The sequence below is a fragment of the Centruroides vittatus genome, unplaced genomic scaffold, assembly GCF_030686945.1.
Source record: "Centruroides vittatus isolate TY-2023 unplaced genomic scaffold, ASM3068694v2 scaffold_769, whole genome shotgun sequence".
NCBI classification, from domain to species: Eukaryota; Metazoa; Arthropoda; class Arachnida; order Scorpiones; family Buthidae; genus Centruroides; species Centruroides vittatus.
The window spans coordinates 821,362-848,804 of NW_027122717.1; the positions used below are offsets into that span (position 1 = coordinate 821,362).

The 27,443-nt window shown below is 33.1% G+C and overlaps 2 protein-coding genes across 2 annotated transcripts in view; one reads left to right on the top strand and one right to left on the bottom strand.

Moving 5' to 3' along the window:
* Positions 1 to 14,822, top strand: part of LOC136989940 (endoplasmic reticulum-Golgi intermediate compartment protein 2) — a 42,323-nt gene extending 27,501 nt beyond the window's left edge. Inside the window, exons 5-11 of the mRNA XM_067288248.1 lie at positions 7,426 to 7,645; positions 8,699 to 8,794; positions 13,720 to 13,775; positions 13,853 to 13,951; positions 14,028 to 14,125; positions 14,198 to 14,360; positions 14,429 to 14,822. Coding sequence (XP_067144349.1) covers positions 7,426 to 7,645; positions 8,699 to 8,794; positions 13,720 to 13,775; positions 13,853 to 13,951; positions 14,028 to 14,125; positions 14,198 to 14,360; positions 14,429 to 14,649 — 953 coding nt within the window. The 3' untranslated portion in view covers positions 14,650 to 14,822. The remainder of the gene's footprint in view (positions 1 to 7,425; positions 7,646 to 8,698; positions 8,795 to 13,719; positions 13,776 to 13,852; positions 13,952 to 14,027; positions 14,126 to 14,197; positions 14,361 to 14,428) is intronic.
* On the bottom strand, positions 14,047 to 26,355 carry LOC136989941 (probable methyltransferase-like protein 15 homolog). The gene is made up of 5 exons (XM_067288249.1): positions 26,059 to 26,355; positions 25,862 to 25,998; positions 15,556 to 15,744; positions 15,296 to 15,487; positions 14,047 to 15,226 (listed from the first exon to the last, which is right to left on the bottom strand). The coding sequence occupies exons 1-5, from the start codon at positions 26,227 to 26,229 to the stop codon at positions 14,818 to 14,820; spliced, it is 1,098 nt and encodes a 365-aa protein (XP_067144350.1). The 5' UTR covers positions 26,230 to 26,355; the 3' UTR covers positions 14,047 to 14,817.
* Positions 26,356 to 27,443: the final 1,088 nt, after the last annotated feature.

Below are 27,443 nucleotides of genomic sequence, written 5' to 3' on the forward strand. Positions count from 1 at the left end.
TTACCGCTAACAATTTTGCGGTTATGTCTGAGTCGTTACTTAGTTGTGGATCTTCCAATGGACGTCTAGATAAAGCGTCTGGCAATTGATTGTCCTTTCCACTTCTATGTTGGATTTGGAAACTAAATTCCTGCAATCTTAATGCCCATCTCATTAACCTACCTGAGAGGGATGTAGAACTATTAAGCCATCGTAATGCAGAATGGTCCGTTACGACGGTGAATTTGGTTCCGTCTAGGTAGATTTTGAACTTCTCTGTAGCCCATACAATGGCTAGACATTCAAGCTCCGTGGCCGTATAGTTCCTTTCGGCTGCGTTTAAAGTACGGCTAGCGTATGCAATGACTTTCTCCTGGCAAAGCACTGCTCCCAGTCCTACCGTGCTAGCGTCTGTATATAACGTATAGGGCACACCTGGCCTAGGAAGCTGCAAAATAGGTGCAGTTATCAACTTACTTTTTAGCTTTTCAAAAGCTTGCCGGCATTCTTCCGTCCACTCCCATCGTTTCCTTTTCCGCCGTAATTGATACAATGGTTCGGCAATAGTTGCGTAGTTAGGTATGAATCTACAGTACCAGCTGCACATTCCTAAAAAGGTGCTAAGATCCTTCGTATTTCTGGGCGTCGGAAACTCTCGAACGGCCCTTACTTTTTCATCTTCCGTCGCAATGCCTTTATTGCTGACTTTAAATCCCAGGTACTGAACGTCTGGGCGGCAAAAGTTACTCTTAGCCAACTTAATGGTTAGTCCTGCAGCTGCCAATCGTTTGAGCACATTGGTCAAATGTTCGATGTGTTCTGTAAAAGTAGATGAGTATATAATAATGTCGTCTAAGTAAACTTGGCAATACTTCCCTTTTTCTTCCTTTAGGACTTTGTCCATTAGTCTTTGGAATGTTGCCGGGGCGTTTTTGAGCCCAAACGGCATGACCAGGAATTCATACAAGCCACTATTCGTAATAAAGCTTGTCTTCGGTCTGTCTTGTTCCTTTAATGGCACTTGCCAGTAACCAGACGATAAGTCCAAGGTAGTTATAAAGTTCGCTTCCTTAAGCGAAGTCAGTAATTCTGAAATAATCGGTAAAGGATATTTATCAGTCACTGTTACCTGATTTAGCTTTCTATAGTCGATACATAATCTCCAATCGCCCGTTTTTTTCTTGACCATGACGACCGGGGATGCCCACGGAGAATTTGATGGTTGGATGATACCATCTCTTAACATTTCCGCTATCTGGCGGTTCATTTCCTTTAACTTTACGTCAGAGTATTTATACGGACGTCCACATACTGGTGTCGCTTTGTCAGTGACGATTTCATGTTCTATCATATTAGTTAGTCCCGGCTTATCTGTAAACAGTTGCGAGTATTGCAATAATACATTTTTCAAAGTTACTAACCTTTCACCACTTAAAGTGGTTTGGAGTTCGTCCCACTTAGGTGAAATTCTCTCTTTGGGATGACTTACGTCCAAAGAAATTGTCAAATTTTTAAAGTCCATTGTTATTCTATGATTCTTGGCGAAATCACGCCCTAGTAAGCATGGCATTATAAGTCCTTTTACTACTACGCACGCTTGTCGAAGGGTAACACTTCCAATCTGGATTTTTGCCAGGAATTTTCCAATGGAGGTTCCTTTTCCTCCTTCAATGGCTAACTTAAAATTCGGTCCTGCTTGTAACCGAATATTTCTATTCTGAAAAGAAATTCTCCTCCACACTAACTCATTGATTAAAGTAAAGTCAGAACCCGTATCAATCCGGGCTGAGGTTAGTACTCCATTAATAAAAATATTTACCTCAGGCAACTTGGAGGCTTCACTCACGATTAGTCCTACGGTGGAGGTATTTGGATCCATATTGGAGACAGGATCCTCCCCTCGCTGTCTCCGGTTTAGTTTAAAGGTTTTCTTTTTCCATTACCCTTCCTTTTCCAGGTTACTTTTCGTTCGGGACTATTGGGCGTCTTGACATTTGTTTGATCATTTTGTCCTTTCCCTTTTGGACAATTCCTCGAAAAATGTCCCACCTCACCACATGAATAACAGGTCATGGGTGACTTTGCCGGTGCAAAATTTTTCGGCTCTAGCTGCTTACTTACTTTTCGACAGTCCTTAATCTGCTTTGCACTGTCAGGAGAACCTTGGTCGTTTCGTCTAAATTCGTACTCTTTCGCAGTACGTACTAACTCGTTTAATGAATAAGAACGGCGATTTTCCAGATACTCACGTAACGGAAGAGGCATCTGGGCAACTACACATTGTATAATTTCCTCATCTCGAGCTAAAGGTCTCCACGTGCGGTATAGCTGTACTGTGGTCCATATAAACTGCTCGACTCCATTGGTTCCTGTGTATTGTCGACTAAATAGTTCTTTAGCGACAGCTACTTCGTCAGCTAAAGGAGCGTAAAGATCCAGAAAAGATCGCTTAAACAACGGCCAACTGTTGCCGATTCGGTGGCGTCCTTCATTCTTCCACCACATTGCTGGGCTACCGCGAAGACAACTAGCGGCAGTATCAACCCATCTAGTGTTCGGTATTTGGTTTACCAGGAAATGCTGTTCGAGGTCCTGCAAGAAATCATTAGCAGTTAATGCTGACCTACCGTTAAATTGGATGGCTGGCGGCGGCGGTGCAGTCTGAAGCCAGACCATCGATGCATTAGATGTAGGCACTTCCTGTCTCGGAGTAGAAGTTTCGGGCCGTACAGCACTTGTAACGTTCGGTGTTGTTGGCTCTACAATTCCAGACGTGACACATGAAGTCAGATGAGTCACGGCGTTTGACAAGGATGACACTTGTTGCAACAGTACTGACAATTGTTGTTGCAACTGGTTATATTCGGCTCGGGTGACTGGTGCACTATCTTCCATTTTTTTTTTCTGAGATTACGAGGTGTTATTCCTCTAAGCTAAAGTCAAGATCAACAAAGAAAGCAACAAAGTCTAATATTAACCTTTAGAGTCCCTGTTCGGGCGCCAGTTGTAAAGTACTATTTTAGTTTACAACGATTATCGACTCTACCGTGTCGGAAACAACCGTTAACCTACCGGGTACTTTACTCGGATTCGCGTTAGCGTGCCAGGCCTGGACTTTAAGCGTGCACCGAATTAAATAAAGACAATATTTGTCAATAGAAAAAAACCAAAGATTTAATTAGTCGTTTAGCAATAACTATGTACAATATTTAGTAAAAATCAAACAATAATTTATTCTAAGAAATTCAACAAAGTCAACCCGACAATTCTCAATTCAAATCTATGTCTAACTTAACTATTCCCCTTGGGAATCCGACAAAACCAAAAAGCTTAACTTATAACAATAATTCTTATAAACTAGAGATCCTAATCGTCACCTCAATATACTCGGAACCTATTTCCTCAAACTCTCAAGACTTTCTCAGACTGTCGATCCAAATTCGAATCACTTCAAATCACCTTGGAACTATTCGAGATCCTATCGGACACCTCTCTATTACTGCTGCGAAGCTCACCAAGCTCGTTGCTATCAGAATTCACCTCTCCGTCTTCACTTGAGACTCGGGATTTATAGTGTGAGGTGACGTCACAATTCTGAATGCGGTCACTCCCCTCATTTACATACTTAAATGCTAACAATAACGTTTTTCATCGTCTGGCAGCCCTTTTTCCGACAGTTTACTCACTAACCTTTTACATTATTTGTTTTTACAATTCTTTCCGGGACGTTTTTATTACTTAAGGTTTAGCGAGTTTTATTTCGTGCTTGTGGGTTCTCCCCCCCCTCTTCTCGGTGCGGACCTATTCTTTGCCGCTCGGGGAGCGAAAATGTGCGTGAGTCCTATGGCGCTTTTCTTTCGTCGGTGAGTTGGGTTTTATTTCTTCTCTTTTTAATTACTGAAGGTGAATGGTGAGGAAACCTTCGTCCTAACAAAACATAAGCCCCAAACAAAAATAGAATAATAAGCAAAATAAAAGTAAAATAAAAATAACGCTCGGACTTGGTTCCTTACAACGGGAAAGGTTGGCTAGAGAAGGTTTACTTGACACTGTCTTTTAGACTATGATCACATTTAGTGGTTAACTATGACACCTACGCTCATCTTTATATTTTTTTCTCTCTAGTTTCGTTTTGCTTTCTAAACTGCATCTTAAATTTTTAATATTTTTCTTTCTAAATTTTCTTTACCTAAAATTTTGTTTTTCCCGTTACTCTTTATGAGTGTTGATGTCAAAGTCCGGTATTGCCAACTCAATACTTATAAAAGTTATAATCTTGGGGTTTAACTTAACAAATTTGTACATATCCCCTTTTTTGGGGGGGCTATTTCCAGGCCTCACAAGATTGAATGAGGGAGGCTGAGTGGGTTGAGAAGTTACCAGGACTCTGAGGCCTAGACAGATATGAAAGCAGAGGTAGACAGTGTAGACCACATGTGAACAGTGACATCAAGCTAAGTGGTATAATTGTGCAGAACTATGTGAGCGAGCCCTTTCATCCAAGCCCAAGAAAACCTTCCTCAGAAATATTAAATGATAAAGGGTTATCATTATACCGGATGTAAACAGACTGAGCATCTACCGTCCATACAACGTTATTGTCCATGTTATTTCATTATCAGAACTCCGATCTAAGCTACCAGTATACTCTCTAACTTCTTTCTCTATCTAGTTCGTAAGTAGTGATAGTCTTAGTTTTAAGCAGAATTGTGTTATAAATAGTTGTCGCGGGAAGATCGAGTGAGGATGAAGAATTAGTATAAATACATTTTTGGTTCTCTATAACGGACAGACTGAAATCTATTCCCTCTATTTGATTAAAGTGAAGATCCTTATTAATCCGTCACGATCTTAACGAATGTTCCGTCTCGAGTTGGGTTTTGTGACTCGAGAATGTCCGTAAGATGGTTCGAGCAAAGATACACCTCCACACTCAACAAGTAAATGTATACAGTTTATTTACACAACAAATATTTACAAGATGTACAATGTTTGACAACATTACATACGCTATGCAACCAAGATGTGGTATCTCACGTCGGCTTGTCTATTGGGGACTGTTAAACTTTGGGGAATTCAAGTCGCCTTTCTGGAGTTGGCTCAACTATACGGCCTGTCCAGTCTCTGCACTTACCCGTCCCTGAGATCGTTGTCAGAGGAGAACACTCTCTCTATGCTCAGCGGGCTATCCAAGTGCCTGAAACTACCGTGTTAACAGTCTCTTGCCCTTCTCCCCGTTTCTCTCGCATCCCTTACCATTTAAGGGATCCTACCGCGACAACTTGCGGCCAATCAGATTCTTCTTTCCCCTGGGAGCTTCCAAAGAAGTCCGCCCTCTTTCCCGACAACGTAGCTTACGTTCGCGTCCGTCCTTTGTTTGCATTTTTCCCCATGCCAGCCGACACGTGGCAAACACATTGACCCTTAAACGGAGACGCTACTCCTTTGATCTTTCCAGCCGTTTATGGCCCCAACGCCAGGTGGGTCCAATTATCTCTGTTGCTGGCTTTTTGACTTTTTGACTTAGGACGCTAAAAGCGACCTTTACAATTAATAAATGAAATTTGACTGGTATTCTTTGCCTTGTCTTATTTGTAACACATTTCACAGCTTTCACACATGCATTCATCAGTGTTTAGCTCATCATTGTGTTGGTAATATTACATCTGAAAGCTCTAGACAATGCTTGTATATATTAAATTTTTCCAAAAATGTGGAAAAATGAATAGTAAAACATAAAAAATGATAACATTTTTTTTATAGAAAAGATTTATGAACTGCATACATTTCTGAATGATTAACTAATTTGAGGAAAGACAAACTTTAAAGGAAAGTGAATATCCTTGGCATCTTTTAGGATTTATAATTATTAATTGGCAGGAATGCTGGAAAATACTGTACATATCTTTTGGTAAGAATTGATAAAAGATGAAAGAGGATTTGTTAATGAAAGAGAAATGTTTTTGTATTAAATAATTTTGTTCTTGTAAAATAGCTCAGGAAAGTTTCTTTAGTAGAATCTGATTGCGGAGTAGAAGATAAATGTCTGTCAACAGCCAATTTGTCAAAATATAAACACTTAATTCCTTAAAAAACAATTATTGATTATAAAATGTATGGGTAAAATTCCAGTTAAAGTTGTATTCATTCCAATAGAAATCTCTTTCAAGATTACAACTTAAAGCATTATGAAATTTGAAATAATGATTATATTTTACAGGTGATATAATCATTGTTTTTGTCAGAAAGAAAGCATAGTGCATCTTGAATATGGTGCACTTCTTAATTAACTGACATGGTCATAAAACTAAACAATCAGCTTTTCTAACTACAAATTTTTAAAGTGTTGTAACGCAATCTGTTGCAAACAGCAAGAAAAACAATAGTACAGTTACTATTGTTTTTCTTGCTGTTCAAATTCACAATAACAGCAAGCCCACACATATGGCTAAGTCTGTGTGGCAATTTTTGGCAAATTTCAATATTAAATCCCATATGAAATGTTAAGGATTATAACTTATGTATAAAATTCTATATACAAATATAAAAATCCATAAGCCTGGTAGTTATATTAAAGCCAAACAAATATTACTTAGCATTTAATTATTAATAATTAAATGCTAAGTAATATAGCCCTATCTAATATGGCATTCATTTAGCATTTTATTAAATTCTCTTAATTTGTGTGGATGAACACATTTTCATTTTTCAAAATTCATAAGAAATAAATAAATATATGAATGAAGTAAAATATTAATTTAAATTTAAATTCAAATATTAACCAGTCAGGTCATGTTCTTTAATTTTCAAACTGTATTCTATTTTCCATATTGTATTCTGGACTACTTAAACCTGAGAATGACATTTTATTACAATAAAATGAGTTGTTGCTGAGTTTTAGTGGTTTCTGTATCATTATTTTGTATTATATCCAGTTCTAACTTAATCATGGTGTATATCTTTTGAAAGAGTTTCTGGAACAAACATGCTTCTCTTTATAACATTTATCTGTGTAGGTTTTAAAGTATATATGTATTATGTATGCATGCATCCATTTGGTTATATTCAACACTTCGAGATTTCAAAAGCTAATGCTCTCCATCCTGTGCCAACTATTTTAGCACACTCATGCCAGTACCAGTCTTGAGAGTGTCAAGCTAGCAAGTCTTTTGCCAGAATGCTAAACTGGTTGTTGGACCAGTCTTAGCATGACATCTTTTTCAAGCAAATTAACATGCATCTTTTGTCCAAAGTAGGTCAAACAAAGCCTAGTGATTTTGTCTATTTTCAAAATTAAGGAAGCAACTTCATTAAAAGCATTTTTACTCAGCTATTGAATAGAAACAGATCTATAAAAACAAACATTACAGAAAGCTTTTAAATATTAATGTAGGATATGATATTAACGTTGGATATAACAATTTATTTTTAATTTTATTTTTATAGCAATAGGTGCTGATATTTTAGATGTAACTAATGAGAACAATGTTCAAGCTTTTGGTAAATTAGAAGAACACCCAACACATTTTGAATTAACACCTCAACAAAGGGCTCACTGGTTAACAATGCAGAGAATAAATATCTATATTAGAGAACAACATCATGCTATTCAAGATTTACTTTGGAAAGAAGGATATACAAATCTTTTACGAGGACTTCCTGCAAGGTAATATAAATTATACTTGCACATCTTGTTTTTTTTAAATCAAATAATAATATAAGAACACTTCAAAATCATAATCCACTTAAAAGAACAAAAACATTTATTGAAAAACAAACATTTTCAACCTTTGTAAAGGCCATTCTCGGGTTCTATTGGTGGAATGCAAAATTGAATAACCAGATAAATTTTAAAATGTTCATTGCATAAGAAGTTCACATGTGCAGAAGTATAGTAATATAAATTAAAATGAATACAGAAGAAAAATATAACATATACAAAAAATTTAAATAACTATAGTTAACAAAAATCATAAAAAACAATAAATGTACTACGACCAAACTGTTTATAAAACTCTATACAGTTGCTAAATGCACTCAAATACTAACCTCCAGGCATGTGACATAGGAGCCGTGTCCTTGATGTTGACAGCCATTCCTCTAGAGATAGTGCACATTCTACATCAAAACACATTACAATCACGTCTAAAATATCTTGAGATTATTGATATATACAGTACTATCTCCAGTTTGTAAGACAAGCTGATCTTTAATGTTGTACTCTGATTCTAAATTTAATTTATGCCTAGAAGCAAAGATTAGAATGGAAGTTCAGCTATTATAATTGGTAATACAATTTGTTCAGGATATAGCTGTTAGTTCACATTACTTTGATTAAGCTTTTTCTTTCAATTAAAGTTATTAAATTTATTATAAAATGGCAGCATTCTGCTAACTGTGAATGCCAAATTATTTAGCAATTGAATTGAATTGAAGCATAAAAATACAGCAGCTTGTAATTTCTTGATATTTGATAAGCATGCATATTCTTTTGATTTATTAAATTTAGCATTCCTAATTTAACCATTGATTTTTCTAACAATTTACATAGATAAGAAATTGTTGATTTATTTGAAATCTTTTTTTGTCTCAAGGAAAATTTTCTGTATGTAAACAATTGCTTTCATTTTGAATTTATTAGATGAATATAAATAATTTATAAATGTTGAAAATGAAATATTCAAAATACAATTTTATTGATGTAAATTTTCATTAATAGGGAGATACCGGCTACTGGAGATTTTGATGCTTGTCGTTTGTATGGCACATTAATAGTAAACAAAGTTGCTGGTAATTTTCATATTACGGCAGGAAAGTAAGTAAAATTTACAATATTTAAATATATACACAATGCATAAGATTTAATTTTTCATTATTTTATAATTTTATGAGGGTAATAAGTTATTGTTGTTGTGTTATGTACCATCAAGTTGATAATAACTTGTAGCAACCCAGTAGATTGCAGTTCTAAATGCTGTTTGGTCATTTCCAGGTAGCAATCTCTGAGAGGCTTATGCCAGTTGCCACTATTAGAGTGGCATTTATTACACTATAAAATTAAAGCAATAATTTTCCAACCTTATAAGAATATTTTATCTGATTCTAAACAAACTGAATTTTAAAAAAGTATCTAAATTGTACAGATAGAATTAAACATGTATTAATTAGCTAGAAAATTTGTCAATAGATTTTGCCTTTGTGGTGTTCATTACAATACAGGTAATAGTATATGTAGATATAAAGGACCCAGTATTCAAAGAAATGTATTTGCATTAAAAATGTTAAAAGAGCAGATGAAATATTTTGCTAAAAATTAGCATTATGTATAAAGATTTTGATTAGTGTCAATATTTCGAAAGTGTATTTATGAGAAATTAACTATAATTTCGGGCATTAGGCTTTCATTAGTAATTATACTGTGCAAAGTACAAATTTCAGTTTACATCATCAACAATTAACTGATAATTAATTAGCTAAAGCACAAATCCATATTGAGTCTGTCTGATAAAACTGAATGCTGCTTGTAAGATGTCTTACGATATTAATGAATGTTTGAGGCATAGTCATTTTTGTAAGAGGAATATCTTGAACATAAGTCCAAAGTGACTATTGTTGGGAAGCAATATCAACATTGCAAAAAACTTATTTCTGATTTTTTAGAGAAAAAATTGTTATTAGGACTTAAAAAGTTACATTTTAATTGTTTATGTTTGATACTGTCATCATCATAAATATCTGATAAGCTCTGGAGAATCAAATGACCAGTTTTATATTGAATTCATTTTTAAAATGTTTAAAATATATTTAGAAAATTCCTAATCTCACAATATTTTAAGTGACTTTTTTAATGCATCAAAATTAATGAACATAATTATGTAATTATGATGCTAATCTACTTTGTTATTCATTACAGCAGTGCTCTGTTAATATTGATGTTTTGCAGAATTGTACTTTGCAAAATCTAAATTATTACAATAATCAAAAAATTTACATTTATACATTATCTTTAAAATACAATAATTACATTCATCATGGTGCTCACACCATGATGAATTTCAGACAGAATTAGTGTTTTCTTCTGACAAAGTTTAATTTCTTCATTCATGCCATTACAAATTGTATAAATGATAAGAATATAAAATGCAACAGTTTCCATAGAATATAAAAATTGTAACACTATAAATTTACAGAATTAACAAACTTTAATTTTGCATCCTCTCTCTTAGTTTTAAGAGAATAAAAACTTTATTGCCAAATTCTAAACCTTTAGTCAACCTTTTGTAGACTTTTTTCCTGGACTTCAACCAATCAGTGCAAGTTGTAATATGCTGGGCATTTATTCCTATGCCTGAAACAAATTTTAATTTTATAGAGTAGGAACCATCACATGAACCTTTGTTATTTTTACTAACAGGAAATAAAATCTTTAAGACTGCTTTTATTGATAAACATTCTATACATTTCATTTGTTCAAAATAAACAAAAATAAAATAGCTAAAGAGGCCTGCCTTACCACCAGGCCACATAAAAGCTGTTGATGGCACTTCAGATATATAAAAAATTATCCAACTGCAAAACCAAACTATTAAGTGCCCCTCTTTCCACACAATGTAGAATGTTGCTTCATCTTATGCAAAATCTTGAGGTTTACATCTGCATAACCACAGATTGTTATCTTTAGTATAATCAAAACCAGATCATGTTGATGATCTGGTTTCGGACTCTCATCAAACACTTATAATTAACTGCTTGTGCCATGTAACCTCTAATCCGCACATTAGTATTCTGGTGTCTTTCTTCAATCTTTATTCTTTTTCAGAGCATAAAGCCTGAAAATGATTGTTTACTGAAAATTTTTTTGCTATAAACAGTTCAAATTCAATTTATATTTGAAGAGCTTCATTAACAAGCATGTTTATATGATGTAATTTAAAAAATTTGGGAATGGATTTAAAAAATATCAAAATGGAATATAAAGAAATCTATTTAAGATTTTAAAAATAATCATCCAGGCTTCAATATACTTTCTTCAATTCAAGAAACACCTAGAAAAATTGTCTGTATTTAGGGGTTCTTTTGATTTGTTGTTTCAATTCTATTGACTCAAACCATATTTTTTCCAACTTTGAGTAAACAAGTCTAGATTGGGGGAATAAAGTGGTTACAGAAAACTTGCAGTTCCAACTTTGAAAGTAAAATGGTTTGATAATCAAATAATAAAGCCAGATTATTTAGACTATAACTTAGCTAATTATAATGTGAGCTTGATTAACTTTATGAAAATAGTTCAAGTAAATAGAAATCAATAGAGACAAATCTTTTAGTAATTGCTATAATGGGACAATTTTTCTAAAGATCTCTCAAATTGGAAAGCATGTCCAAGTTCAGAAGGATGATTTTTAAAAATGTGTTTAAATATAAAAAAACTTATTTAATGTTTTGATTTTTGATCAATTCCATTCCTGGTACTCTTGAACATATTTTCTATCTGGTTGAATTCTATTAAATATTTTCTAATCTTTAATCCTAAACCATCACCAATATTCCAAATGATAATCCATTGGAACAAACTAAATAATGAAACTCAGGGAGTTACAGTGTATTTAAAAACAATGTTAAGAATTTTGTTTCATCGTAGCATTGTTTAATTGATGTTCAGTTTAACATCTATTGATTTTTTCCATGTTTTACATTATTCTTTTCTTGTTTGTACACACTACAAAAAGGCCAAGTGGCCAGTGTCTTTATTTACTTTATTTTATAAAGAAACAGTTTTATCTGTATAAACATTCTATGAATTTAATCTAAAAATTGATATTAAATATTAGTAACTGAATTGAAACATACAAATAATTTTGAAGGTATGCTTACAGTGTTTGCTAAATAAATATTTGTTTACAAACCACTTTATCATTATTATTTGAATGTTCTGTATTGTACTTCCTGCTTAATAACAATTTTTAATATAACTTCAACAAGCTCTAGCCTTTATTTTATCTTGTACATTTATAAATTTCATGCTAATTACTTCTTTTATTATTTAATTATCTGATTCTAATAAACATGCCATATGTATTCTATATTTTCAAATTATCCAGTTTATGACTAGTTTGAATGTTAACCCTGCGTTAGGCGCGCGGGTTAGTAACCAGCACTTACTTTTTCCTTAAGGGCCTTGGTATTCTTGGCCTTTAAAAAAGCCATTACTTTTTAAAAAATGTTTAATAATCACAGAAAACCCAAAAATGACCTTTTAAAAAATGCTGAAAGTACTCAATAAATTAAAAAGTATCATTATTTGACAAGTAGTTTTTTCTTTTCTTCTGCTTTTCAAAAAATGTGGAATTGTCTGCTATATAAAGTTTAATAAAACATATCCAGACTGGATTTGCAAGTAAGTAATTGCATGATATAACATGAAGTCATTTTGTACAGAATGATCTCAAAACCTAACACCTACTATCAGCCATGAGTCATGTCTTACCTGTTCTAATGATTCTTTCACAGTAGCAGTTTGTTTTTGCATGATTGCAGGTGTTCATTGCATAACAAGTTGCATAGTAATGTCTAAAAAAATTGAGCAACAAATTTGCATCCGATTTTGTCAAAAACTGTATAGATATGACCCAAAACTAAGGACTAGTCTTCATGCTGTATCCCAAACTCTCCCAGATCCAAAAAGGAACAGCAGGTCTGCAGCAAGGTCAAGACAGTACCGACTGTTTTTTTTTCAATCCTGAGGGGGTTTTATATTATGAATATACCCTCTCAGATCAGACAATAACCTAAGAGTCTTACTGTCAAATTTTGAGGGATTTGCAAGATTGTTTGTTGGAAAACACTGGCATTACATGCAAATGCTAAATAGAAAATCCACCAAGACAATGCTCCCAAACACTGTACCTTATGCAGTAGTTTCTCTGGCTATTATCACTGTTGTACACGTGTATACCTTGTCCCCCATGTTTGTTGCGATCTTCAATATCTGCAATGTATTTTTCTTCATGTTACCCTGTTTTTGTATGTTATCCTATAGTTTATTTTATGTAATCACTTTGCTTTTGTTAACAACTTAATTGTCGTGCCACCCATTTGTATATATTTTGTATTATTCTCATTATGTTTTTCGATGTTTTGTATACTGTTTATTTCAATTATTGCAATGCAGGCGCTTGAGTTCTCATCTTTATGCTGACCCACTTTCATCTCCTAATCTTCTTACTTCTCCCTCTTCTTTCATCTCCTTTTTCCTCCTGGTCATACCTCTGAGTGATACCAGGAGTCCCCCCTCTTTCAACTAATGTAATGTAATGTAACGTAACATTACATGGGTATAGCATTCCCTCCTATTTGCCAGATCACATCTGTGACTTTTCCTCTTTCCAAAAATCAAAATTGAGTTAAAAGGAAAAGATTTTGAGATGTTTGGGAGATTTAAATGAATGCAACAAAGCAACATCAGGCTGTATGTGGCTTTGTAAGGGAATTACTTTGAAGATAAGTTTCAAATCTATAAATATTTTACTTTTGATAATATGGATCCAGTTTGGATACATAAATTCAAACTTCAGTTATCATTTTTCTATCAAGCAAGTTATGTTCTTTAAAATGCACCAAAGCTGAAGTTTAAGCAAGATTTCTATTTTGAAATTTTATATTTTTTTAATTTTTATTACGTCTGATGTTAATCTTATAGGCTAAGTGTTTGCTGAAAATATTTTTTGTATTAATTAATTCTAGGCACATTCCACATCCAATTGGACATGCACATTTATCAGCATTCCTTACAGATAAAGGTAAGAAAATAATTTAAACAAATTATGCTAAAAATATTTTTAAAAACTGTAATTGAACATGTATAAAATTCTTTTAGATTATAACTTTTCTCATCGGATTGAAATGTTCTCGTTTGGCGACCCCATAAGTGGTATTTTTGATCCTTTAGAAGGAGATGAGAAAATAACCGATAAAAGTAATTTTCTAATATTTTGATTAAAACGTGGTTTTATCCAAAACATATTAAAAATATAATGCTTAAAAATTTACAGATTTCCAACTATATCAGTATTACTTGAAAATAGTTCCAACAGAGGTTTATTCTGGAAATCATGAAGTTAAAACATATCAATACTCAGTTACCGAACAAGTGAGTAGATTTTTAAAAAAAATATTTACATATTGTTTCTTATGTGCTTCTGTAAATAAAACTTTTGTGAAGGAACGTGAAATCAATCATGATTCTGGAAGTCACGGTATTCCCGGTATTTACTTCAAGTATGACATGTCGTCGGTTAAAGTAAAAGTGATAAAACATCGCTCATCCTTTTGGCATTTTTTAGTGAGATTATGTGGAATTGTTGGTGGAATTTATGCTACTTCAGGTAAATTTTCCTTACATTCTTTTTATGAATAACAGATGAATTTTTGTTAAAACACTTTTTCTTTGTAGGTATAGTAAATAACATGGTGAGTTTTATAGTAAGTATATGCAGTAGCAAACCTGCCAAGGAACCCGCTTACTCTAAACTTGTCAAGTTAGAGAATCTTGAAACGCATAACTTAAACAACAGTCTGAACAAACTCGTGACAGAACAACCTCAAAACAATGTGTCATTAATTGAGAACCCTTTTTATAACAACATTAGGCTGTTTTCTGATGATAATTCTTAGCGTTAGTGCATGCAAAGTACAGATTTTTTAAAATAAGCCCATTCTTCAAATGATGAAGATAATGTGATGCCAAAATGTACAGTTGTTATCCTACGCAATTATATATTAATGGTGATGCATTTAGGATGTATTTCACAAAATAAAAATAAAATTTTTAAGAATTTCTGTTTAAATTTTCATTGCGGCTCGTAATTTTGCTGAACGACTCCTTGGATTCAGTTCTATTTCTTCTTTGGTAGGAGTTATCACCTTTTTGTTGATGGGACACCACCTTTTGGACATTATATCTTTCATGTTTTCTTTAGAATACCACAAACTTGCATTTTTATATTTTTGGCTCAATGAAGAACTGACGGGTTCATTAATATCAATATCCATCAAGTGACGTTTAATGATACGATCTTCTAGTGAATGAAATGTCAATGTGACAACTCTGCCACCACGTTTTAAATACTGATATGCCATTTCCATTCCATAATTAAGTTCATTAAGCTCGTTATTAACAAAAATGCGCAGGGCCTGAAATATTTTAGTAGCAGAATGAGCTTTTCTTTCCAACTTATCTAGTCTAGGCTCTCTGCAAAATAAATTAATTATATAAGTAATGAGAACAACAATAATGAATGTAAACAATAGAATAACATACGTAACAACAACGGAAACAATATCTGCTAGTTCCTGTGTTGTCCGAATATTTTTCATCATAAAACGAGCATCAATAAGCACCTGAGCAATTTTTTTGGCATATCTTTCTTCTCCATATATTTTAAATATTTTAACTAAGCTTGGAAAATCTAAATTATTAACTACATCTGAAGCTGTAGGTTGATTTGGAAATCTGAAACAATATGTACATTTATTTTATTTATTTAGTTTATGGTTCTTAAAGTTATCTTAAAATTTTACCTTTCTCCATCCATTCTCATGTCTAATGGTCCATTTGCACTTAAAGCAAAACCTCTCTGAGGATTGCCAAACTGCATTGAAGAACAACCCACATCAAATAATATTCCATCTATGCTTTCTTTTTCAATGCCTTCTTTACATAAAAGGCCAGGAAGCTCACTAAATCGACCCAAAAGAGGAACCAGATTCCTAGTTTGAAAATAAAGTTTATTATATAGCATTATAAAATAATCAAATGCAAAGTTATTCTGAATGATGATTATATATACATTATAACATACAAACATATTATTGGATATATTTTGTTAAACTGAATATAGGTAGTTGTAAAGATATTTTATCACATGCTGAAAAAAGCACTGCAATGCTGTATCTAATGCATAAAATTTTGTAAATTTATAATAATAAATAAAAAGCAATATTAAAGTTTGAAATACATAAATCTCTCTGAAAATAAATCTTAATAACATCTATTATATGACATTTTAGGTGGGAGAGGATAAACATGCAACAACAGATAAATCAAACATTATATGTATTTTGTGTCAATTGTATACTTTAATTATATACTGAGGATCCAAATAATTTTATGTAAAATTTCTCTATAAAAAGACATACTAAAATTGATGGTGAAAATCAAGAAATGGATATAACAAATTTACCTGAGAACTTTTGAGTACATAAAGAAACAAACTACATCTTGATAGCAAAAAGAATTCTACTTTTATTAGTTAATTACGAAAAATTGATTTAAATTTAATTACTTTCAAGAAAAAATTTAAATACAATAAGATATAATAAACTGATCCATAAAATAGTTTCTTCTGCTCCAGCTACAATGGGAATAGTTAATTTCCTACCGACAGTTGACAAAACTAAAGTATACAGTAAAATTTTAAAATATCAAATTTGGAAAAAAAATCAATCATCTTGAACAGATGGGTGCAATTGGCCCCAAGACCAATAAATAATAAGCTGAAACAATTATATTAATTACATTTTGCAATTTTCTCTTCCTCTTTTAGTTTGTTGCAATTAGATTTTGATCTTGGTTTTATTTTTGTTGTTTTTTGAGTATTTTAAGACTAAATTATGTTATTGAAGCTATAATAGTCATAAATAACTCAAAACTAATAGAAGGACACACATACATACAAGACATCAGCTGTACATGAAGTGTTTAGCTGGCAGAAAAGAGAGGAAGGAGGGAGAGGAGATAGACAGTAGAGAACGGTAGGATCCCTCTGAACAGCATACATCAAGCTACAGTACCCTCTATGTTTGATGTTGGCATGCAGTTTTTATGCTGCAAGGCGTAGTCCCCTGAAGGGTGTAAAAGAAAACCTCAGTGTAGCAAACACCAATAATTGAGTGTCGCCACGAATAGTTAAGTGTAGAAGTTAGTGCCAAGTGGCTGTTAGTAGGAAGACTTTTATCTACTTAATACTAATAAAATGGAATGCGAGTACGAATCTTAATACTACTTAACAGCTAGACAAACAGCACGAAAAGCAAACGAACACAATGACAAACTAGACGAGACAAATGAACAAGACCCCAAAAATTTTATTTATTTATTATTAATTTTTTTTAATGTTAACTTACTAACTAAACTAACCTACCATAACCTAGGATGAACCTAACCAGACAACTAAAGCTAACAAACCCCTGATCTAATTTAACCTAACTGGAAACCAAGCTAAGAGTCCCTAATCTAACTTACGACTAGGACTAACCGAAGACTGTAAACCAATAGGACAGTAAAAAAATTAATATCCAAAGTAAAATATCTGAGATGTAGAAAAATATTGTGCCAAGTAAAACTTAGAGCACCCGAAATGAAAGTCCAATTTTTTCTTGAGAACTTCTCTTTGGTAAAGATAAGCTTGGCACTTCAAAGCGATATCAGGCATGATCCCACAACTAACTACAAGTAAGTGTTCAATGGTCTTATCCACTTGGCCACTGGTGGGTCTTAAATTAATAAAAACTATTTTCTGAAAATGTAGAGCATGTCACTTGAGGTACGCATAATATTTTGCTATAAAACGGCCTTTATGAATTATTATTATTTTGACATCTAAATTTATCAGTGTCCATTTTCTAGGAAATTTCTTTAAATACTAATTAATTAAAAAGTATTTTTCTCACTTTTCATTTTACCAATAGTAAACTTCAAGGTCAGTCTCTGGAGTCAAAAAAATTTTACTGACTCTGACTCTACAACAACATTTAAAGAAAATACATGCACATGTATACAGATCTGGCCCTTACTTAATCGCACAAATAAAAATCGCACATAAAAAGAGCGCATAAAAACAGGTTTGACTGTATCAAGAAGGATATACATTCATTTTCAGATACAAGCGCTAAGATATAATTATTGAAGCAGTTTAAAGTTTCACATTAAACAGATGATGAGGATAAATGATTGTAATTATTTTTTAAATATTGAAAGTCCTTGGTTTACACACACAGATTCATAGATAAGCTATTGGTGTATTTCAATTTTGAACTAATAATGAGTACATTTCAGTAGGCATCAAACAGCAAGTCAGTGAGCTGTGATGTACTGGGTTCCAATATTCACCAACAAGTTCATCAATCACTGCACTGTTTGTGTCATTGGGTATGGATACGGTAAGCTCTGATGAAGTGACATGGTGCCTCCACCATTTTTATTTCTCATCTACATTAACCCAAAACTATTTTGACAAAATAAGTCTGGTAATGCCAGTATAACACTATTTGCTTCTGCCATCTTGTAAACAAAGACAAGAGAATGTAGTACAATACAGTATAGTGCAGTTCATTTCATGTATCTTGGTGGGCAAGAAGTCTTCAGAGCACAAAATAATTTACTCTGGTGCTTCTCACAATGATATAAATTTTAAAATTTAATTACTACAGATCTACATTAGCTTAATTTTATTTACAGCTGTTTATTAAGGTATTTTAAATTGTGCCAAATTATCTCAGTCCACACGATCTCAGTTAATTGAAACTATATTTTGCCAAAAGTTCTCATTTTTTTCATAAAATCTTGTAGGAGTGAAGGAAGAATGGAATTAAAACAAATTCAAACTATTTAACTTTTTTTTTTGATCTTTTCAAAAACTCCAATAACCACCACCTTATAAGTTGCTGAGGGAATTTTTAATTAAGAAAACAAACGTTTTCGATCTATTCCATAGATCATCTTCAGATTTAAACTGACGAACAAAAATAATTCCAAAGAATGGAACACAAAATATTTAAATTCAAAAAACCCGACAACGGAGCAACTAATTAAAATTAGAATTAAAGCGCAAAAAATACCCAAATGTAAATTAACAAACACATAACAATATTAAAGTTATTAGTACACGCTAAAAATCATTTAACAGATAATAAAATATTAAGGTTCTCCAAATACGAAACACATCGCAAATCATGAGCCATTTGTAAGTCTCTTAATTGCAAATTTCCAAGCTGACGGTAATCCCTCAGCGTCCCTGGCGTTAATGCATCTATTCTCGAGTCTACTCTTGTAAATTTCTATTTTTTCCGCCGTCTTTGCTAAAGTTGGAGAATATATTTGTTTGACGATTTCCGCCTCTTCCCATCCAACGACGGATCCTTCGGCCTGGGCCATCTGGGCCAGAACAGTTGCGTTAGAACTTTTCCTTACATCATATTTATGCTCTTTGATTCTTACACCTAGGTTCCTTGTTGTAACCCCTATATACTCGTGTTTTAGTCCTAATTGCTGATTTTCATAAGGGATCCTATAGACCCCAGCTCTATCCTCTTTCTTAATCTTCCCTTTATCAGTTCTCAGAATTTTGTAGAGGTTCGGGGCTCGTTTGAAGATCAATGTTGATTTTTTAATGTCCGCTATCTCCTTCATAATGCCCCGTACATTTTTGTTGAAAGTAAACTTGGTATATCCACTAGGTCTTTGTTTAGAGGTTCTTGTGTCACTCTTTTCAAACTTCCTCACGATACCATTAATTACGCTTCTTCTGTAGCCCAAGCTCTCTGCTATTCGCATGATCCTGTCGATCTCGTTAACCCTGTCCATAACGTTATCGCAATAAGTAAAAGCCCTCCTGACTAAGGTGCGAAAGGCTGCCAATTTATAACGAAATGGATCATTTGACTGTGGCGGGATGTAGAGTGGGCTATGTGTGGGTTTAGTATACACTTTAGTGGATAGATGCCCTCTCTTAAAAGTGATATTGATGTCTAAGAAGTGTACCTCCACTGAACTTTTTTGCTCTAGTTTCAGACGTAGGCCGTCTTCGTTATCGTTAATTCTTTCTATAAAGGTACTAATTCCTCGATTACTTCTCCAAATTATAAGGATATCGTCAACATATCTCTTGTAGTAAACTATACTGTTTCTGAAGCTGTGCAGAACCTTTTCTTCAATTTTCTTAACCACTAATTCACACAGAAGCCCCGACATAGGGCTTCCCATAGGAACTCCCCTATTCTGTTTGTAAGTATGGCCTTCGAAGCCAAAGAAGGATTCACAGCATACCAGGTTAGCCATCTCCAAGACATCGTCCCTGTGGTGTAACAACTCTGGGTTTACTTTAAATAAGGATTCCATTAGCGCTTCCAAACAGGACTCAATTTTTACGGATGGGTACATACTCTCGTAATCTAATATAGTACCCACTTCCTCATCCATCAGAGTTATGTCTTGCAACTCTTTAACTACTACCGTAGGATCCTTTGCAACCAATATACTGTCTTCCAGTAGGGAGGAAAGATAACCGTGCAACCTTTTTTCTAAGAAAAACGTAGGGGCTTTAATTTTTTCCACAATTGGCCTTATTCTCTTGCCTTCTTTATGCGTTTTAGCAAACGCAAATAGCCTTGGGACCCCAGGTCTGGGGTTACGGCACTTCTTGATAAACGGTAAAATCGTCGAGAGCTTACTTCCTTCGAGTTTCTTGAGCCTCCTATCTATATTCTCAACGATTTTATCGTTGGTCCTAACACACTCCGTCTCTTCGAGGTACTCCTCCAATGCTTTATTATAAGTCTGCCTTTTCATGATGACTATTTGTTTACTCTTATCCGCTCTTGCAGCCACCAAGTCGTTTACTTTCAGCCAACGTTTAGTGTAACGGATGTCTCTGTCTTCACTCCCTCCTCTTCTCCACTTTTCGTGATTATTAATAATCGTTTTCCAACGTAGATAATCTTTCTCTATCGGATCTAAGCCAACTAATCCTCTTTCGATCTCTTGGATGGAGGTTTCCCAACTCGCTGCGTTCTCGGGGACGAAGTTCGTGAACGGGGACGAAGTTCGTGAATGAAAATCAGCAATTAGGACTAAAACACGAGTATATAGGGGTTACAACAAGGAACCTAGGTGTAAGAATCAAAGAGCATAAATATGATGTAAGGAAAAGTTCTAACGCAACTGTTCTGGCCCAGATGGCCCAGGCCGAAGGATCCGTCGTTGGATGGGAAGAGGCGGAAATCGTCAAACAAATATATTCTCCAACTTTAGCAAAGACAGCGGAAAAAATAGAAATTTACAAGAGTAGACTCGAGAATAGATGCATTAACGCCAGGGACGCTGAGGGATTACCGTCAGCTTGGAAATTTGCAATTAAGAGACTTACAAATGGCTCATGATTTGCGATGTGTTTCGTATTTGGAGAACCTTAATATTTTATTATCTGTTAAATGATTTTTAGCGTGTACTAATAACTTTAATATTGTTATGTGTTTGTTAATTTACATTTGGGTATTTTTTGCGCTTTAATTCTAATTTTAATTAGTTGCTCCGTTGTCGGGTTTTTTGAATTTAAATATTTTGTGTTCCATTCTTTGGAATTATTTTTGTTCGTCAGTTTAAACCTGAAGATGATCTATGGAATAGATCGAAAACGTTTGTTTTCTTAATTAAAAATTCCCTCAGCAACTTATAAGGTGGTGGTTATTGGAGTTTATGTTTTTTGCTGAGTACGTTTATGTTCAAGATCTTTTCAAAATCAATTATTTACATGCATAACTTTAAAGTTTACAATATAATTAGATGTAATCGACAATCAAATGACCAAGTAGTTAAGATGGCAACCTACCACTCTGGGGACCCAGGATCAAATCCAGATGGGTCAAAAAACCCCAGGAATTTTTCAGGAGTGATTTATTCATACCATGCCTTAAAATCTGTACAGATATGTTTGGTTGCCCACTGTGGGCCTGGCCAAACCCATAATGGGCTTGCTAAAGGCCTTAGTGCACATGGCAAAAAGGGGGTTAAAAACAAAAAGTTACCTTAGAAAACAAGTTAGCTTAAGCAAGACAATTCAAACAAACCAATTTAAACTTTTGTTTGATTTAAAGTTCAATAAAGTATTGGCTTAATTTGCTTTCCAAAACATGCTTAAATCAGTTTCTGATGAGATCTCTTTAATATCTGTTCTTTTATCCATAATATAACTAAAAGAAAAAAAAAAGTACAAATGAGAAGAAACAAGGAAAATTAGTTCAAAATAAAGGAATTTATCTATTATCAGATATTTGGAAAGAGAGGATTGATGATTTACATCAAAATATATGCTCTCCATCTCGTATTAGTAGTGGTTTGCCCCTTTACATCATACTCTTCCTTTAACAATCGAGTCATGCCAATCATCTAACACCTTTCAGAAGAAAATTTTTGAATTGAAATAACATGACTTCTAGTTTGCATTGGAAAATCATATGTAGTTAATTGGAGCCTCCTGCCCCTAAAGTTTCTACATCTGGTCTCATCTATCTAACTTTGTTCTCGAGATTACAGAAAGACAGACGGGAACAGTTAGGAATTTATAGGTATATAATTTTTTCAAATTTCAGCCCTATAAGGCCATTTATACATTTATTTAATCTTCACATCAAGAAATAAATTGCTGAAACTACTTGTTCACACTATTCTAATAAATTACCAAAACTCTTTCTTCATATGATTAATTTTTTGATTATTTTACATCTTTCTTACATTAGTAATTTTGGTAATTTATTAGAATAGGTTAGGTTAGGTTAGAACGTGTGTTCTGCCACCATGACAGTGCACGTAGGTAAAGATTAACCCTAAACGATACACCAAAGTTACAAAAAAAGTCAAGTTTTATTATTCTGTTTTAAGTAAAAAAAATTCTTTATATTTATTTAACTTATTTAAAACTTGCAAAATAAAAGTTTATTATTGCAAAAATTAGTAGAAATTTCAATGGCGTCCCACTAACTGGAAAGTACTGTTATAATTTCAAAAAAATATAAATTTATTATGAAATATAATATTCCTGGATAAATAAATGGATAAATATATGTTGGGTCCTGTTCCCACTATGGACATGGAAAAAAAGAAGCCCTCTTAATGTCTGCAGGAGTGGGAAGAGCCAAATATAAAATAAATTGTTAAATCATCTTTTGTGTTTACAAAAAATATTTTTGTTATCAAATACTTAATTTATTACATACACGACAAATTCTTACTATATATCACCTATTAAATTAAGCATACTTAATTTCATACACTTTTATAAAACTTATTAAGATACAAAAAACACATTTTAGTTTAATATGGCTCTATCAGATCAGTCTATTAAACTGGTAGTTGCACTGCAATTTTCTGCCATGAAAACAACCGCAACTAAAAAAAGTTTGTTTTTCTCATGCCAAAAGCAATAGCACAGCCAACGAACAAATGTCTTCATGTTTATGTCGTCCCTGGCTATTGAAAAGGGAGGCAAGTTGAAACATCAAGTTGGAATTACAATGTATAGAATTGATTCACAATCAAATATGCCTGCAGAATTTCTTCAATAAAATTAAAATCTGTCTCTTTTCATTAAAATATGTAAAGAATGGATCTGTTTGGTTTGTTTTTCTAATCACAATGTCAATCGTAACTTGATGTCAATCATAATGTCAAATGCCAATCATTATTGGGATTTTACTGTAGCTATATCTTAATCGTGTGCTTGCTGATTGGCATGTGAAACTTATAGCCTTTGCAGTTGCAGTTGATCATATGTGTCTGTGCGACCATTACTTGAAGGATAAACAGAGTATTAATGAAATACTAAACTACAAGTGATGACAAAAACAACCAAACAAACATGAAAACAAATGTTAAATTATCAAATTTGGAGCCTATTGCTCAGTTACAGCTCACGATAAGCACTATGGAACCCTATGAAAAATAAAATCAGGAAATGTGATTTTTATTTTATAGTAATTATATAAGTTATTATAATCGATTAAAATTAATATTTTTTAAATCTTAACAGCATATGAGATAAAAATAATTCTATTAGGGTGGCCTATGACACTTTGAGAGATAGTACCTTGAATGAAATGTATAACTTTGAGAGAATGTGCTTAGAAGTAAGAATGAATCATCAGTGTAATTGGCTGCAGCTGTCGTGTGATTTAGACATCACTGTCTCTTTTTCACTTTAGAAGAAGCATGTGAGTGCATTACATAGAGGTGACATAAAAATGGCATGGCAAAGTTAATAAGATCTTTTTTCTGGGACTAAATCATAATTTCGTGATTAACAATCTTAATGGATATGAGACAGTCAACTAGCAATTCACAATGGACAGTAGTCAAGTGAACAACAGTTAATTGAGTGACAAAAACAAAAATTTTTGCATGCTTAGCAAGCATACAATTTGATGGATATATATCACAAATCATTCAAATTTATGGATTTTTATAAATGGACTACATTCAAAATATATGTGATGTTCATTACAAAAAGGCAATAACAGGCTTTCAACATTAGCATAAATGAAGAAGTTAAGATGAAGTCAACCAGAGGAGTTTGAGGAAAATTTTAAATTACAATAAGGAAAATATATAATATTTATATAATAATGCATATAACTATTATATGAATTAATAAATTTAAAATAAAAATTGTTTTGAATTTCATATACTTTTTTGTTATAATTTATGTAACATGCATAAATACATTTTTTAATTATAAAATAATAATAATAAATGAATTTAAAAACTATTTTTTCATTATTTCAATATTGTGCAATTTATACCTTTTCATTTTCAAATCATTTTTGAATCATCTTTTAACCATCTCTTTCTTACACGATTCTACAGACTTTGGTATATGATATAAACAAAAATATTTATTAATTATCTGACTTATTTTTTGTCCAGGAAATTTCAATAAAACTTCTATACAACTTTCTAATTCTAAAAAAAATATACTTCATTGTAAGTGAGATATATCAAATTTTATGTTTAGATTATTCTTTCTCAAAAAAAAAAATAAAAAAAAAAAAAATATTTAAATTTACCAGGCAGTAAATCAATATAAAAGAATAGGAATTTTAATAAAGAAAACTGATTTTAAAGATTTATTTTGTCTATTGTGTATTTTTGGTCTATTATTTTGTTGTCCAGATGTCCAGTGCCCACTTTGTGAGAGCCCAGTTGACTAATCCCCACTCACTGTCACCCAGTTGAGCATGCAGTATTGAAAATGATTATGAACAAATTTACTAAGTACATAAGGTTCTCGTAGTTATAATATGCTAATTTCATAGTTACAAATATCCAAAATCAGAATAAATACACATAAGCCAGTTTTTTTTTGTCAGATATACACCATTAAGTGATTCTGTAGGCGAGAGAGCAAGAGATAATGATGTCAACATCGCACGACATCTGCTGCCAATTACTGTGATGATTCATTCTTATTTCTAAGCACATGTTTGAAAGGGATGTTCTACAAATGAGATAGCACTTCACTGTTTAAAAGTTCATTGCATCTTTCACTCATAGAATGGTCTATTTCATTCTACTACAATAAAATGCTTGAAACAGCACTGTCCTGTTTAGTGGCGTGGATGCACGGCAGAAATTAGTTACCGAGTCAGAGCAAAGGTGCAAGACAGATGTACACGTACTGCTAAGACCTGTAAACATTAATATGAAAAAGACAGAAATTTTGAATGTTGAATTTTTTATATATACATATACAATGTTCGTTATGTAAAGTAGTACAGTAGTTGTTATTCAGCATCCTCATATTAGATGCCATGGTTAATCTTTACTTACGTGAACTGTCATGGCAGCGGAAATAAATTACCAAAATTACTAATGTAAGAAAGATGTAAAATAACTCAAAAAAATTAATTATACGAAGAAAGAATTTGTAATTTATTAGAATAGGTTAGGTTGAATTATAACATGCGTCCCTCGCCATGACAGTCCATGTGAGTAAAGATTAAGTTGAAGCAGTGTCAATGGCATCCATTGACACTGCTTCAACTTACTATCACTTACTTGTGGACTTCAGCCATCTTTTTCGCTTCTCTGTAAGCAGTAGGATCTCTATCTAAAGCAAATAATTTAATATTTTGCCCACAATCCAAAATCTGTTTGGAATGACCTCCAGCACCGAAAGTCATATCGATGTAGGTCTGAAATTAAAATAAATCATCATCATATTATAATCGATTTTATAATATTTTAAAACGCACTTGGCCTTCTTGAGGATCTAAAAACTCGATGACTTCTCGACTCATAACGGGCACATGCAACAATTTTTCTGGTTTACATTTTTCTACAGTAGAACAATTTCTAACAAGTGATACACGACTTATGCTTTTGATTAAATGGGCATTTGACAATAATCTTGCCAACTTGTTCATTCTCAATTTTATAATTAGTTAATCGAGTTATTTCTTTATTTTAAACCGTTTGAACTATAATGAATTATTAATAATTTAAGAAAATAAATATTAATACTGTAGTTACATTCAGAGTTATACCACGCTTTCATTTTGTGTTTTTGCCAAATTGCGTCAAGCACGTTCTAATTAGACGTGGTATTAAATCGCCAAAAAATAATCCAATTTGGATAATTTTATAAACAAAAATAAAAGTATAAAATTTTTTATACTGTTAAACAAAATATTAATATAAAATTATATTTAGTTTTTTTAACTCTTACTGTCCAGTAGACAACATGACGGCCTTTTAATCACACCCAATATAGGTTTAGCCAGGTCCACAACGGAGGTTGTTTTTTTTTTTAAATTCTTTCCGCCCTGTGGGCAGTAAGAAGGCCCCTTTTAGCAAGTTCATTATGGATTTGGCTAGGCCCACAATGGGGGCCGAATGGTGAGGGACGGGCCCAACATATCCGAACGGACCACCTCCGAAAAATTCCTGGGGATTTTTCGATCCGTCCGGATTCGATCCCGGGTTTCCCAAAGTAATAAGCTGCCACCTTGACCGCTCGGCCATCCCGCCGCAATGGAGGTGGTCGGTAGTTAAGGACTGGGCCCGACCGCCCACGAAAAATTCCTGCAGTTGTTCGTCAAGATCCGAACTGAATCCCCCACAGAAGTAGGCTAACAGCTTAACCAGAATCGATAGATATACTGGTCCTTGCGCTGTCAATAGCTCTATATGCTACGATACTGGCGTAATATTTCTGCCACTTCGAGCGCTTCAATCGCTTTACGGCGTAAGTTTGGCCTGAGCATAAGGAGAATCAGCTGTAAACATTCGAAATTCTTTTAATATACGGAATTTTCTCGTTTTTAACTCAAATATTTCTTTTGTCTTTTTTAAAGGACTGCTTATAAATACTATTTTAATTAGGTTTTTAACATTATTTATTCGTAAATGTCGGTAATATTTATATTTCTATTAATTGTCACTTTCACGATTTTAGACTTTGAATTGATTAAACTGTTTGTGTTTTGCTTACAATTTATGTTCATTTTTAAATACGATTGGGCGTTTTCGTCAAGGGCAAGAAAACGTAACCAAAAATTTATAGTTAAGCCTGTATATACATTATTAATATGGGATGTCTTCAAGAGTCCCAAGAACTCTTTGAATCAGGAAAAAAAGG